At 36.4% G+C, this 13,905-nt stretch overlaps 1 protein-coding gene and 1 long non-coding RNA gene across 7 annotated transcripts; one reads left to right on the forward strand and one right to left on the reverse strand.

Moving 5' to 3' along the window:
- On the forward strand, positions 1–4,047 carry LOC113311205. Of its 6 annotated transcripts, XR_003341579.1 has the most exons (11): positions 1–228; positions 610–865; positions 947–1,037; positions 1,357–1,480; positions 1,649–1,776; positions 1,877–2,008; positions 2,449–2,570; positions 2,944–2,970; positions 3,204–3,289; positions 3,393–3,534; positions 3,739–4,047. It is a non-coding gene; the product is annotated as an uncharacterized LOC113311205 (long non-coding RNA). The 6 variants fall into 6 exon arrangements; XR_003341582.1 differs by having other exon boundaries at positions 3,204–3,534; positions 3,673–4,047; XR_003341577.1 differs by having other exon boundaries at positions 3,204–3,534.
- Positions 4,048–8,911: 4,864 nt separating this feature from the next.
- Positions 8,912–13,187, reverse strand: LOC113311197. The gene is made up of 3 exons (XM_026560045.1): positions 11,984–13,187; positions 10,673–11,159; positions 8,912–9,381 (listed from the first exon to the last, which is right to left on the reverse strand). Exons 2-3 carry the CDS (start codon positions 11,015–11,017, stop codon positions 9,253–9,255), a joined length of 474 nt encoding a protein of 157 aa, XP_026415830.1. The 5' UTR covers positions 11,018–11,159; positions 11,984–13,187; the 3' UTR covers positions 8,912–9,252.
- Positions 13,188–13,905: the final 718 nt, after the last annotated feature.

Below are 13,905 nucleotides of genomic sequence, written 5' to 3' on the forward strand. Positions count from 1 at the left end.
CTGCCGCTGCTGTTTCTGCTTCTACCGCTACTGCTTCTCTTCTTCATAAAAAAAAAACGAAGATTCGTTAACGAAATCCATCAAAAATATCAGTTCTTCTCTATTCTCTTCATCAATACCAACTGATAACGATCCATCAACAACATCATTTCTTGAAGATTTGTTCTGAATCTATAAAGAATAATCGATGAGGATCATCAACAACAATCAGATTACATCTCTTATTTGGTATGCTATTGGTAAAAAAACCCTATTCTTTTTTTTTGTTTTAATTGATGTTGTTGGTGATGTGAATTTTAGGGATTTATCAAATGAGAAACTTTTTTAATTTATATCTGTTAATTCAGGTAATATAGATGTGGTTATGGTTTTGATTGAACTTGGTTATACAGAGAAGACGGGTTGGAGTTCAATTCAATGTTAAGATTTTGATGTCATGGTTTTGATTTGATTCTGAATAAAGGGTTTTCTTGGATTTGGGGATATTGAGGAAAGATTGCATTTTTCTGATTCTTTAGGTTTTGAGTAATTTTGGGATTTTCTTTAGAAAGTAATGTTTTTTCAGGTTACACTAATTGGGGGTTTGTTTTGATTATGTTGTTTTTGAAGGAGGCTGGGGTAGCTTCAGTTGATGTAAAGAAGCTTAAAGATGTTGATCTATGCACAGTTGAAGATTTTGCAAACTCTCCTTGGAAAAAATTACTTCTAATCAACGGAATTAGTGAAGCTGAAGTTGATAAGATCATCGAAGCAGCGACAGAACTGGTTCCATTGGGTTTTTGTAAGAACTATTTTGCTAGTTAAGTAACTCTTGTTCAATCAAGTTACTTTTCAATGCATCATATATGTCATAAATATGATAAAGGTACTTCTAGGCTCCGATATTGGGTTGACATTCACACACCACTTTGGAAATTATACTCCATTCTGCTCTCATTTTTTTCAGGAAATTGTTGATACACCTTCATTCATCTCCCTGTTGGTTGGTGATGGTTGGGCCGCTGGGGTCTTGATCAGGTCCGCCATGTGTAAAGAAGGTATAAGAGCTGATATCATTGCACTGCAGTAAGTATAGAAAGGAACCGTGTTATAACATGTTTAGTTATTTGATCATCATATAAATAATATTTAGTTATTTACTTATCAGGATCTGCATGTTTTCTTGGTAATTAGAATCTTCTATTTAGCTCTTTTAGTTTTAGTTATATGTTAAGTTTCTTGTGTCTGAAAGCTTAAATAAAGCTTAAATCTGAGCATCCTTGTATGACACAGTTTTGAATTTTCTTTCTTCCTCGATATGTATTGATCCTCATTTCTTTTTGTTTTATGTCATATCTATGTTTCTTTTGTATGTAGTGGGGTTCCTGAAGGTGAGTGGATGTATATATAATGGGTGAAGACGAAAAAACTGCTGGTTCATTTATGTTGCCTTAAAGCAGATCCATGTTGTTCCCTGATTTTGATAACAACTTCATTTATGGTTTGTTAGTTTGAATGTTTCTTTTCCAGTTTTGTCTCTATTGTCCGAGGCATTAAATTTCGTTAAAAAATATGCTAAATCTAAGAATAATTTAAGTCATTTGGAGACTCAAGATAGTAGCAATTTATTATGTCAACTTAAATCCAAGCTAAATTGTTTGTGCTTTAGGTACACACCCCTGATCTGGGCAGATATTTGATTGCCAGTTCGTATGAAGAACAGTTCCGCAGTGTCTTGAATGGTTCCGTAAAGACAATGGCGCAAAGATGAGGGTCAGGTTACAATCTCTCAACAAGGTAAAGTTGGTCTGCTGCGTACCCCATGTGACTCTAGAAGTTCTCTACTTAATGGTTGAAGAGTAAGAGTTTTTTATGTTTTTCTGGGGTGTCAATACAGGTGACGATATAGTTGGTTAGGAGCAATTAGATAAGGATACAAATGTTAGATGAGCATTTCTTAAAATATGCCGGACTATAAGATCTATGAGTGCATCGGAAGTGCCGACGGCATGACTTACATGGAATACAGGTAATAAGGCGCTTTCTTTCCCTTTAGTAAATCTCTCATTTGTACTATGTGTATGTTTTTCTGGCTATTGGCTATCACACTCCTTTATTGTTTCTTTTTGAAGCATCACTCCTTTATTGTTGTGCTCTTGTAATCAAAATAGCATTACATACCTTTAGATTGATATTTTCTCAAATATAATCTTTTTCTTTCTTGTCAAAAAAAAGGGAGAACATATGGTGATTTAACAAATTGTTCCTCTTTTTTTTTGTCTTGCTGTCACCTTACAACGGTAACTATGTTGATTCTGTGATACTTGTAACTTTGAAAGAATTTCACCGCAGACAAGTTATATGACATTCATAAATAAGCAGCACTACTTGGGTTATTGCTTAACCCCATACCCTTCTGATGGTCTGTTTTTTTATCAACAACTAACGTAACATTGTTGTTGGCTGCAGACACAAAATAATCGAAGCAGGCCCTGATAGAGCTCATACAATGGTGGTGACCAATGATGGAAAGCCCTTTACCTTTGGCTATAATAAGCATGGACAATGAGGAACAAGCTCAGCAAGCACTGGTAAATGCAAGTTTAAGTAGTGACTGAGTTTTACATCTAAAATATTAAGTTCATTGGAAGTATTACGAAAAATGGTTTACTTCGCAACTACTATTGTTGATTGCCGCAAGCTGTTTCATAGTTTGCACAGTTATTTTCGACTAGCTGGGGATCTTTGCAGTAAGTCGATCATACTAGACGGGTTACACAATCAGTTTTATTACTTTTATTTTTGAAGTTGTACTCGTCAATTTGACAGGAACATATGTTGATGCTGAATGCGTATTTCTTTAGATTTTATTACTATGAGAATTTACCATGAGATTACTAATTTTACCATGAAATAATTCTTATTACTGACACATTTTATTTTATTTATGATTCGTTATGGCAGGTCATGGCTGGTCATGTTTTACTTAAGGTAATTGTTCTTTCTCAATGACTGATCTGGCTACTTGTCCCTTTATGGTGTGCTTTTCATACCGGTAGCCATGATTTACAGTGTGAAGTTTATAACTTTGCTGATTTCATTTGCATCAAGTTTTGATCTTCGTTACATTATCATTTGCATTTTATTCATTAAGCCATTGGGTCTGGTGGGTCTTCATAACAACACTCTTAACTTATATGATCTATTTTATTCTATTTGTGCAGTTCACAGTTTTGTCAGACCTGGAACCATCTCTCAAAGCTCTTAAAGATAAGCTCTTGACTTTGTAATGAGCATTGATTGTTAATTGGTAAAGATAGTTCCAGGGCATTGATTGTGTTACATTTTAACTTTTTGCCCAATATTGTGAATGTGTGAATTACTTTGATAGAAAATTACTTGGCTTTTTTCAGTGGGTTGTGAACTCTCTACGGTTGAGCAGATTCATTCGTGGAAGCTTCCCTATGGTAACGCAAGCTGTTGAGGACAAAACTGAACTTAACGAATCAAGATATTAACTTATCCCCTGAATAAGATTTCTCTTCTGATGAAGAAGTAAGATATTAACTTATCCCCTGCCCCCTTTGCATATAATGATACCCAGATTTTGAATAAGTTCAATTATACAAATTTTTAGTTCTAACTAAGCTTAGTATAATTGTTGATACAAATTGTGGTTTGTTCTCAGTACAGACGAAGAAGGGTTCTGTTGGTTTGAATCAGTCACTGAGGAACTTACATTCTGTTAAATTGATTCAGGAGTTGAAGGAACAACCAGAAGTAGTTTCGAAGAGTGTTTCTATTGGAGCGACAGACAGAAGTTCGGGTTCTTCTGAGGAGGAGGTAGTGAGTTTGTGTTTCTTATGATTTCCCTGTGTGTATTAAGCTGTAGGCTATGTTTTTTTTAGTGGAGGTTTATCATACAGAATATATACAATGTTTCTATATATATCCAGGAATCTGCAACTATATTTTCCATGAACTGAACTTAACTTAGGAACTAAGTATGTTTCTAATGTGTACACTAGTTTGTTGTGATACTTGGAATACATTTGTATTAAATACTACTTTTTGTTAACATCAATTGAAGAATCCATTTTTCATAATATGATACAGTTTTGTATGTTGAACGAAATGACTGACTGTGGAAATGATGAATTTGGGGAACTGGGTAACTGCAGGGGGGAATATGGGGGGAAATGGATTTTGACCAGCTCAATGAAGACCTGACCTTTTTCTTATGTTGCAAAATATTAGCAACGTCACTAAATTGTCTAAATTAGAACCAGAACCAATAACATTCAGTTCCGGGTAGGGGTATTCCTGTAATTCGAAACAGCTTAGCAACGAAGACCTCTGTTGCGAATAAATAGCGTCGCGATGGCACTTGCAGTTGCGAATCTCCGTTGCTGACCGAGAGTCGCAACGGAGATTGGGCCGTTGTGAAAAATGCAACGCCTGTTTTGCAACCTTCGATCTGCCATTGCAACCCCGGTCAGCAACGTCCAGCTTCGTTGCGAATCCCTAAAAATGGTGCAGTGTATATAACATATTACTACTAGTATGCTAGTATACCACTAGCATACAAGTAGTATACTATACTAGTATACTAGTAACTAAGTATACTACATACTACATATGCTATATACGACGTATATAGTAAAATATGTATTAATATACGTAATATTATATGTTAGGATTAGTAGAGTAATTTTACTCTTTTCAAAACTTTTTTGGACTAGGGAGTTAATATATTTTGTCGCTGGACTAGCCAGTAACCCGGATCGGGTTTACTAGACTAAACAACAAAGTCCTCAATAGAGGATAACACATCCTCCATTATTTTCACATGTGCAGTTCACGCGCTTAAACGAACAAGATGGCAAGGTGGTCCGGCCGCGACAAATGAGTTATTGGTTTGCCAGCCCAAAAACTCTCATTATGCTCCCACTCCTTTGGCACCATGAGTTGCAAGTGCCAATTTATCCATTAGTTTTCCGGGTGAACGGATTTCACTTGTAATTCATGTAAATGTGGGTATAAAAATAATATTATTAGCTAAATATCGAGACCTATCTACTGTAAATGTGGGTATAAAAATGTCGCACTTACGTGCTTATCAACTCCCCTACACTTACATTTTTCTAGTCCCGACCAAAACAAGAAAAATTATATCCGCTACACAGCTGGATATGGAAAGACGTCTGCTAAACATCTAGACGGAACCACTACACAGTGATTGAGCAATGTCTGCTACACAACAAGATAAATATGCTAAACAACTGGATTAAAAGTGTCTGCTAAACATCTAGACGTCTCTGCTAAACATATGGATTAAAAATGTCCGCTAAACAACTAGACAAACCACTAAACAGTGGTGTAGAAAGACCGCTAAACAACTTATCTTATCATGTAAAATTTTCACTTCATTTTTTTTTTTTTAAAGATGAAACGTAACAGAACTATATGCAAAAGAAAAACAATAATCTTCAAAACAGTAAAGCATTGATTTACCCCACCCCCAACCTAATTTATATATTGTCCCCAATGTAACAGTGGTTAAAAACAGTTCAAAGGTGAAAAGGGATAAAAACAGTTCAAAGGTAACAATGGTTAATCATCCAAGCACAACATACTATTCATGATAAAGAAAAGAAAGAAAATAAAATAAAACAACATTATTTTACCACTGTCGCGGGTCAATTCGGTTGTATTTATCCTATGCAACAAGCCTTTAAACCTCAAGCTTGCACAAGAGGACGAGTCTGTCTCGTGAGGGCTTCCAGCTGTGATACCCACAAACACATCAGAAAAGGGTTGTCTCCCTAAAGCGCTGAATTTTATGTCTCGAGAAAGACATCTGCAAAACACAGCCAATCAAGCATAAGAAGGGTCCTCCAGAGTCGTGGTATCGACTTCTGGATTCACAAGTTCCAAAAATGGCTTCAACCTCTGCCCATTAACCTTAAAAATATTGCTATTATTTGGATTTTCAATAAAAAAAAGTACCATAAGGAAACATATTCTTAACAATAAATGGACCTGTCCATCGAGATTTAAGCTTGCAAGGAGATAAATGTAATCGAGAATCATAAAGAAGAACTTTATCTAAAGGTTCAAATGTTTTCCTAATAATTTTCTTATCATGAAACATTTTAATTTTAGATTTATAGTTCCTAGACGTAGTATAATCCTCGTTTCTGAATTCTTCGAGCTCATTCAGCTGCAATTTCCTATGTTCACCAGCCTGATCTAGGTCAAAATTAAACTTTTTGATTGCCCAATAAGCTTTGTATTCTAACTCTAGATATACAAGCCTATAAGGAGAAATTCCTAATGGAGTTTTGAAAGTTTTCCAATAAGCCCACAACGCATCAGTAAGTCGTAGTGACCAATCCTTGCGATTTGGGTTTACAGTCTTATGCAATATAGCTTTTATCTCTCTGTTGGACACTTCTACTTGACCACTCATTTGAGGATGATATGCTGTAGCTACTTTATGAGTAATGCCATATGATTTCATTAGCTTTTCATAGGATTTTTACAAAAATGAGTACCTCTATCACTAATAATAGCCCTAGGGGTGCCGAATCTAGATAAAATATTCTCTTTCAGAAACTTAGTAACAACCCTACTATCATTATCCCTGCAAGCAACAACTTCTATCCATTTAGATACATAGTCAACAACAACCAATATATACTGATAACCATAAGAAGAAGGAAATGGGCCATAAAGTGTATGCCCATACATAAAAAAATTTGACAATCAAAATAAGATTTAATGGAATCATATCTCGACGAGAATTTCTTCCAACCTTTTGGCATTTTTCACATGCTTTGCAAAACAAGTATGCATCTTTGAAAAGAGTCGTCCAGTAAAAACCACATTGCAGAATTTTCAGGGCAGTTTTCTTACCTGAGAAATGTCCTCCACATGCACTAGAATGACTGAAATTCAAGATGCTTTGGTGTTCAAAATCTGGTACAAACCTTCAAATCAGCTGATCCTGACAGACTTTATACAGAAACGGATCGTCCGACAGAAAATTTTGCAATTCAGCAAAGAACTTTGTCTTGTCTTGTTGAGTCCAATGAGCTGTAATGTCACCTACATCAAGATAGTTTGGAATGTCTGCATACCAAGGTGTTAGTGACACACTAAATAATTGTTCATCAGGAAAAGTTTCGACCAAATCACTTTGAAAAGACGACTCAAGTACTATCCTAGATAGATGATCAGCCACCATATTCTCAAATCCTTTCTTATCTCTGATTTCTATATTGAACTCTTGCAAAAGAACAATCCACCTAATCAGTCTAGGTTTCGCATATTTCTTTGACAAAATATGCTTAAGAGTAGCATGGTCGGTATATACAATAACTTTAGATCCGACTAGATATGACCTGAATTTATCCAAAGCAAACACAACAGACAAAAACTCTTTTTCCGTAGTGGAATAGTTACATTGTGCATCATTTAAAGTACGACTTGGATAATAAATAACACATGGTAACTTTTGAACACTCTGTCCTAAAACATATCTAATCGCAAAGTCGCTAGCATCACAAATTATCTCAAACGGCAACAACCAATTAGGAGGTTGAATGATTGGAGTTGTAGCCAATAATGTCTTTAGCTTTTCAAAAGCTATTTTACACTCTTCATCAAACATAAAGTCTTTGTCTTTTGATAAAATATTGCACAGGGGACTGTATATTTTACTAAAGTCCTTAAAGAACCTTCGGTAAAATCCCGCATGTCCAAGAAAAGACCTTATTTCCTTAACATTCTTTGGGTCTGCCAAATGTGAAATCAGGTTAATTTTATCTTAATCTACCTCAATTCCCTGAGATGAAACAACATGACCTAAGATATTTTCTCTGCCAAAGTTACACTTTTCCCAGTTGAGAACAAGATTCGTCTCAGTGCAATGAATCATAGCTAATTTTAAGTGATGCAAGCAATCAGTAAAACTATCACCAAAGATTGAAAAATCATCCATAAATACTTCCAAATTCTTACCTACCATATCAGAAAAAAATACTTAGCATGAGATGTTGGAATGTCTCTGGTGCATTGCATAACCCAAAGGGCATTCGTCTGTAAGCAAAGGTTACATACGGACATGTGAAAGTCGTCTTTTCCTGATCTTCTCGAGCAATATCCACTTGATTGTATCCCGAGTATCCGTCGAGAAAGCAATAGAACTTATGACATGCAAGTCGCTCAAGAATTTCATCAATATGATATATCATACCTACATCTAACAGATTAAGAATTTCATCTTTAACAACATATTTCATGTAAGGATTCAACCTACGATGACCTTGTCGACAAGGTCTTGCATTCTCTTCCAAGTTAATCTTATGCGTACAAATACTAGGGTCAATTCCTTTCAGGTCTGCAATAGTCCTTCCTATGGCACTTCTGTGCCTCCTAAGAACATCCAAAAGCATCGTTTCCTGCTCTTCATTAAGTTCAGCTGATATGATTACTGGAGATGTTTCATTTGACCCAAAAAAGTATATTCCAGGTCACTAGGAAGTGGCTTAAGGTCAAGCTTTGGGAATTCTATGGATGAGGGTAGTGGCTTGGTCTCACTGATTGGAAGTGATTCAAATCTAGATCGCCACTTATCTGTATCCAGTAATGGGGTTGAATCCATTAAGAAATTGACTTCTTCAATGGATCCATACTCATAGAAATCCAAAAGGTTATGAAGACTGGATTCTAATGCATCCCTAGCTTCTAGATGAGATAACTTTTCCTGCACAATTGTTTCAATCATACTAACCACATGGATATCATCATCACCACCTGGGTATTTACATGCATCAAAGATGTTTAATTCAACGGTCATGTTACCAAACGAAAGATTCATTATACCGTTTCGACAATTAATCAAAGCATTGGCAGTTGCAAGGAAAGGGAGACCTAAAATGATAAGTATTTCATTATTAGCATTAACCACAGGTTGAGAATCCAAAATAATAAAATCCACTGGATAGTAAAATTTATCGATTTGAACTAACACATCCTCAACTCCCCCTCTCGGTACTTAAATTGATCTGTCCGCAAGTTGTAGAGTGACTGAGGTGGGTTTTAATTCACCTAAGCCCAAATGCTCATACACCGAGAACGGTAGGAGGTTTACACTAGCTCCCAAATCCAAAAGTGCTTGTTTGATCACAAAATTCCCTATTATACGAGAAATAGTAGGGCACCCCGGATCTTTATATTTGGGAGGAGTGTTGTGTTTAAGAATAACACTTACCTGTTCGTGAGGAATGCTTTTTTCTGCATATTATGCTTCCTTTTGACGGTGCAAAGGACCTTCATGAACTTGGCGTAAGCTGGAATTTGCTTAATCACACTCAAGAGAGGAATGTTAACTTTCACCTGTTGCAAAACATCAAGAATATCCTTATTATCAGTTGGTGGATTAGTAGACAACAAATGATGAGGAAATGGAGCATGCATTTTCTTATCAACATCAGAATTTTCATTTTCAGTATCACTGTGACAGTCACCGCCCTTGGGTTTTGGAGACTTCTCAGGTTCGTTTACCTTCATTGGAGTCTCTATCACCTTACCATTTCTAAGTTTTGTAACAACCTTAGCTTGTTCAATATTATCTTCATACTGGCCTTTTGGGTTAGGTTGAGTTTGGGAAGGTAATGTCCCTTTCTCCCTAACATTGAGACGTGATTCAATACGTCCTATGCTAGTTTTAAGCTCATCTAATGTATGCAAAGTATTCTGATTTATTTGAGTCTGTCCCTGCATAAAAGTTTGTAAAGTATCCTCAAGAGTCTTCTTATGAGGTGGCACATAAGGATTACTAGATGAATACCCTTGAGGAACATTAACATCATTCATAGTAGGATCATTTCTCCAACTGAAATTAGGGTGATTTCGCCAATTAGGATTATATGTTTCTGAATAAGGTGAGCTAAAATGTCATTTGTATGTATTCATGGCATTTGCTTGGTCATGCAACACTTCTTGAAATATTGGGATCGTAGGACAATCCTTAGTGTAGTGTTCCAGACTTTCGCAAATACCACAAGCATGTTCTACCGAGTTAGCTACCTTAACTACATTCGGTTTCTGAATATCATCAACTTTCCTATGCAAGCTAGCAATTTTAGTATTCAAATCATCTTCCTCACTCAGCACATACGTTCCAGGCCTAGAGCTAGCTAAGGATTTGGACTTATTTCTATCCGTTGTGCCTGAAGTATCCAAATTTTGGGCATTTTCAGCCAGCGAATCAATAACTCCTAGCATCATCAGGTGACTTATTTAGAAATTGCCCATTATACACATCATTTCAACAAACTAACGCATACCAGAATTCAGACGCTCATAAAAGAAGTTAATAACTCTTCAAATTTCATAACTATGATGAGGGAAGCTAGAAAGTAAGTCTTTAAATCTCTCACAACACTCGAAAAAAGACTCATGTTCATTTTGAGAAAAATTCATAATATTTTTTGCGAAGAGTGATGGTTTTATGAATAGGAAAAAACTTTTTCAAAAACTCTCTAGTCATTTTATTCCATGTCCTAATGGTGTTTGGTCGCAAAGAATGCAGCCAAGTCTTAGCTTTCTCCTTTAGAGAAAATGGAAACAATTTCAGTTTTACAACATCTTGAGTCGCAGTAAAAAAAGGCATAGTAGTACATACCTCATCAAATTCTCTCAAATGTATGTATGGACTCTCGGAGTACAATCCATGAAACTTAGGCAGTACTTGTATCTGCCCATACTTAATCGACATGTTGCCAGCGTTAGCCAGAAGTACTATACAAGAAGGTGTAGAAGTCCTTTCTGGATGCAAATAATCCCTAAGGGTTCTAGGTCCATCAGCATTGGCTGCGGCCTCAGCAACTATTCTAACAGCTTCATCCTCAACCGCTAATCTCTCACCTTCACATGCCATTGGATGACTAGGGTGATTCATTAATACCCTATTACCTAAACGGTGATAATTACGCAGTCGATTAAAATGATCAAACCTAGAATATTGCATACACAATAAAAAGATACAATGTTACCCAAATGGCTGTGATTTCAGCAATATTTCAGCCTAATCACAACTGAAGAAACAACACTTGTTCCCTGCACCCGTAGCAGCTCCTAACGTCGCCAAGTCTTTAGAGCTACCTTACTCCCTGTTAAGAAGCAACATAAATCAGTAAACTCTAAAACAAAACTAAAAATAAACTGATGCAACACTTAACTCTAAGGAACACTAAACAATCCCCGCCCCGCGACGCCAAAATATGATCACTCTTTTGAGATTATCAAAGATAAAGTGTAACAGAGTCGTGTTCGAACCACAGAGATTGTTGGTGCTCAGAAGAATTGTTTAGCAAAGCAATAATATAATTTTGATTTGTAATTGAGAAAATAGAGAACAATAATTGTAAAAGATAACAATTGATATGAATCTACCAAGACTTCGATGTTTCACCTAATGTATTCAAGTATGTATGTGATCAAGTTATAATTCAAACAGAAATGAATAATGATTCATTCTACTCGGCATATATAACAAATTAGAATCTCAATGTAACTAAAACAAATATCATCTCAAAAGAAAGATAAAGCTCAATGTAACTAAAACAAATGAATAATTGATTATATTTCTAAGATAAAGCTCGATTGAGAAATGTCACAGGGATTCCCTAGTATTCAATGTATCCGGAAATCACAATGAATCTAAAAAGTTTGTAGACACTACCAACACAAAATTGCAATCAAACAGAGACAAAGAAATGGATTAAAACTTGGAATTTATTAATGATCACTGTAAAGAATACTTGAACCCATTAAGCTTCCCATCTAGTCTTGGCATAGAGGGGTTTAGCTTGTCATTGTTGTGTAGATAGCCATTGAAAGTATTTTATCAAAAACTCTAACACACAAGAGAACTAAAAAGAACTAAACTCAATAGAAAGCAAAAGAAAATTAAGATTCCAGTATTCAATCGTACCCTTCTCTTCTCGGTTGATTGTTGTCCTCCTTTATACACAACTGCTGTGACTTGTTCTCTGACTTCCGGATTCAACCATGTTTTCCTTCCTTATTCATCTCTCCATTGGGTACACAACACACCCATCTCTAATGACTGATTCAAACCCTTCCTAGATTGAGGGAATAGTTTTATCTCTTCCTCAACTGACTATGCACCATTTCTGATTCTGACCAAACTCAGGCCTTCACCAAGTCTGGCTACTACTTCCCAAATCCAACAAACAGAACCTCAACTTCACTTTCATCTTCACACATTCACTGTTACAGACCATACAACCACGACATCAGCACCCATCAGTTAAAACCAATTCAGTCACTACCGAGAACCAACTACGCGTCACCTCCATTCAACGAATCTTTTTCATTTCCATACACACAACCACAACTGCCTCAAGTGCTTGCGCTGCTGGTCACAGTTAGAAGAACACGGAACTGCTATCATTCTCACCACCAGTAAAACAAACTTAATAGAGGTACTAGAACATCATCAATGACTTCCATTTACTCATCCATCAAGAATAGACACTCCCTGTCTTGTTGCTGTTGTAGACAATTAGAGTAAACCCATTCATGTTGCAGTCAAATCATCACCACTGCCTGCATTGCTCTGGCCATATCTTCTCGATGCACAATCCCACAGAAACCTCAAATCGAACTCAATTTCAGTTTAAATGAAGAACCCCCAAACTTTTGCTGTGTACGAGAACTGCAGCCACGATTCGATGGCAACAAACACTAATTTGAATCATCTAGCACCACCAGTTCCTTCTTTTCATACAGGTAGACGAAATCCATCACTGCTAGCAACTGGTTCCACTGTCAAGACTTCTTCTTCTCACTGAATCTTGGCTGAATCCAGTCCATACCCTTCTCCTACAGCTCTTGTTGATGTCGCTACTATAATCTTCAAATTCAGTTCAAACCAAATCTAGAAACCCCCAAAATAATCGATCTCATCTTCATTCCCATCTCCTGGCTTCTCTTATCGACTAAACTTCAGTCTCTATCCGACTTCAAAACCCCACAAATTTGTTGTGTTGCTGTTGCCTTCACTGATTTCCACCTTTGAAACAAACCCGATTTCAGTCTAGGCCAAGCACTCAAATAAATCCATCCGTCGTGTCACTACTGCTTCCATATCTGGTCGTAGCTTTGAGAAGAAATGAAAACTCTTCTGATAGAGAAGAGCAAATGTCGTCTGATGCTTGCCAAAAAGAAATGTGGTAATAGAGGATAACACGTCCTCCACTATTTTCACATGTGCAGTTCACGCGCTTAAACGGACAAGATGGCAAGGCGGGCCAGCCCAAAAACTCTCATTAAGCTCCCACTCCTTTGGCACCATGAGTTGCAAGTGCCATTTTATCTTCTAATCCATTAGTTTTCCGGGTGAACGGATTTCACTTGTAATTCCTGTAAATGACTTAAGACAATATTATTAGCTAAATATCGAGATCTAGATAGTGTAAATATGGGTATAAAAATGTCGCATTTACGTGCTTATCAACTCCTCCACACTTACATTTTGCTAGTCCCGAACAAAACAAGAAAAATTATATCCGCTACACAGCTGGATATGGAAAGACGTCTGTTAAACAGCTAGACGGATTCACTACATAGTGATTGAGAAATGTCCGCTACACAGCAAGACAAATCCGTTAAACAGCTGGATTAAAGGCGTCTGCTAAACAGCTAGACGAATCCGCTAAACAGCTGGATTAAAAATGTCCGCTAAACAGCTAGACAAAACCACTAAACAGTGGTGTAGGAAGACCGCTAAATAGCTGATCTTATCATGTAAAATATTCTTTTTTTTTTTTTAAAGATGAAACATAACAGAACTATATGTAAAAGAAAAACAATAATCTTCAAAACAGTAAA

Source organism: Papaver somniferum, chromosome 1 (genome assembly GCF_003573695.1).
Source record: "Papaver somniferum cultivar HN1 chromosome 1, ASM357369v1, whole genome shotgun sequence".
Classification (NCBI taxonomy): Eukaryota; Viridiplantae; Streptophyta; class Magnoliopsida; order Ranunculales; family Papaveraceae; genus Papaver; species Papaver somniferum.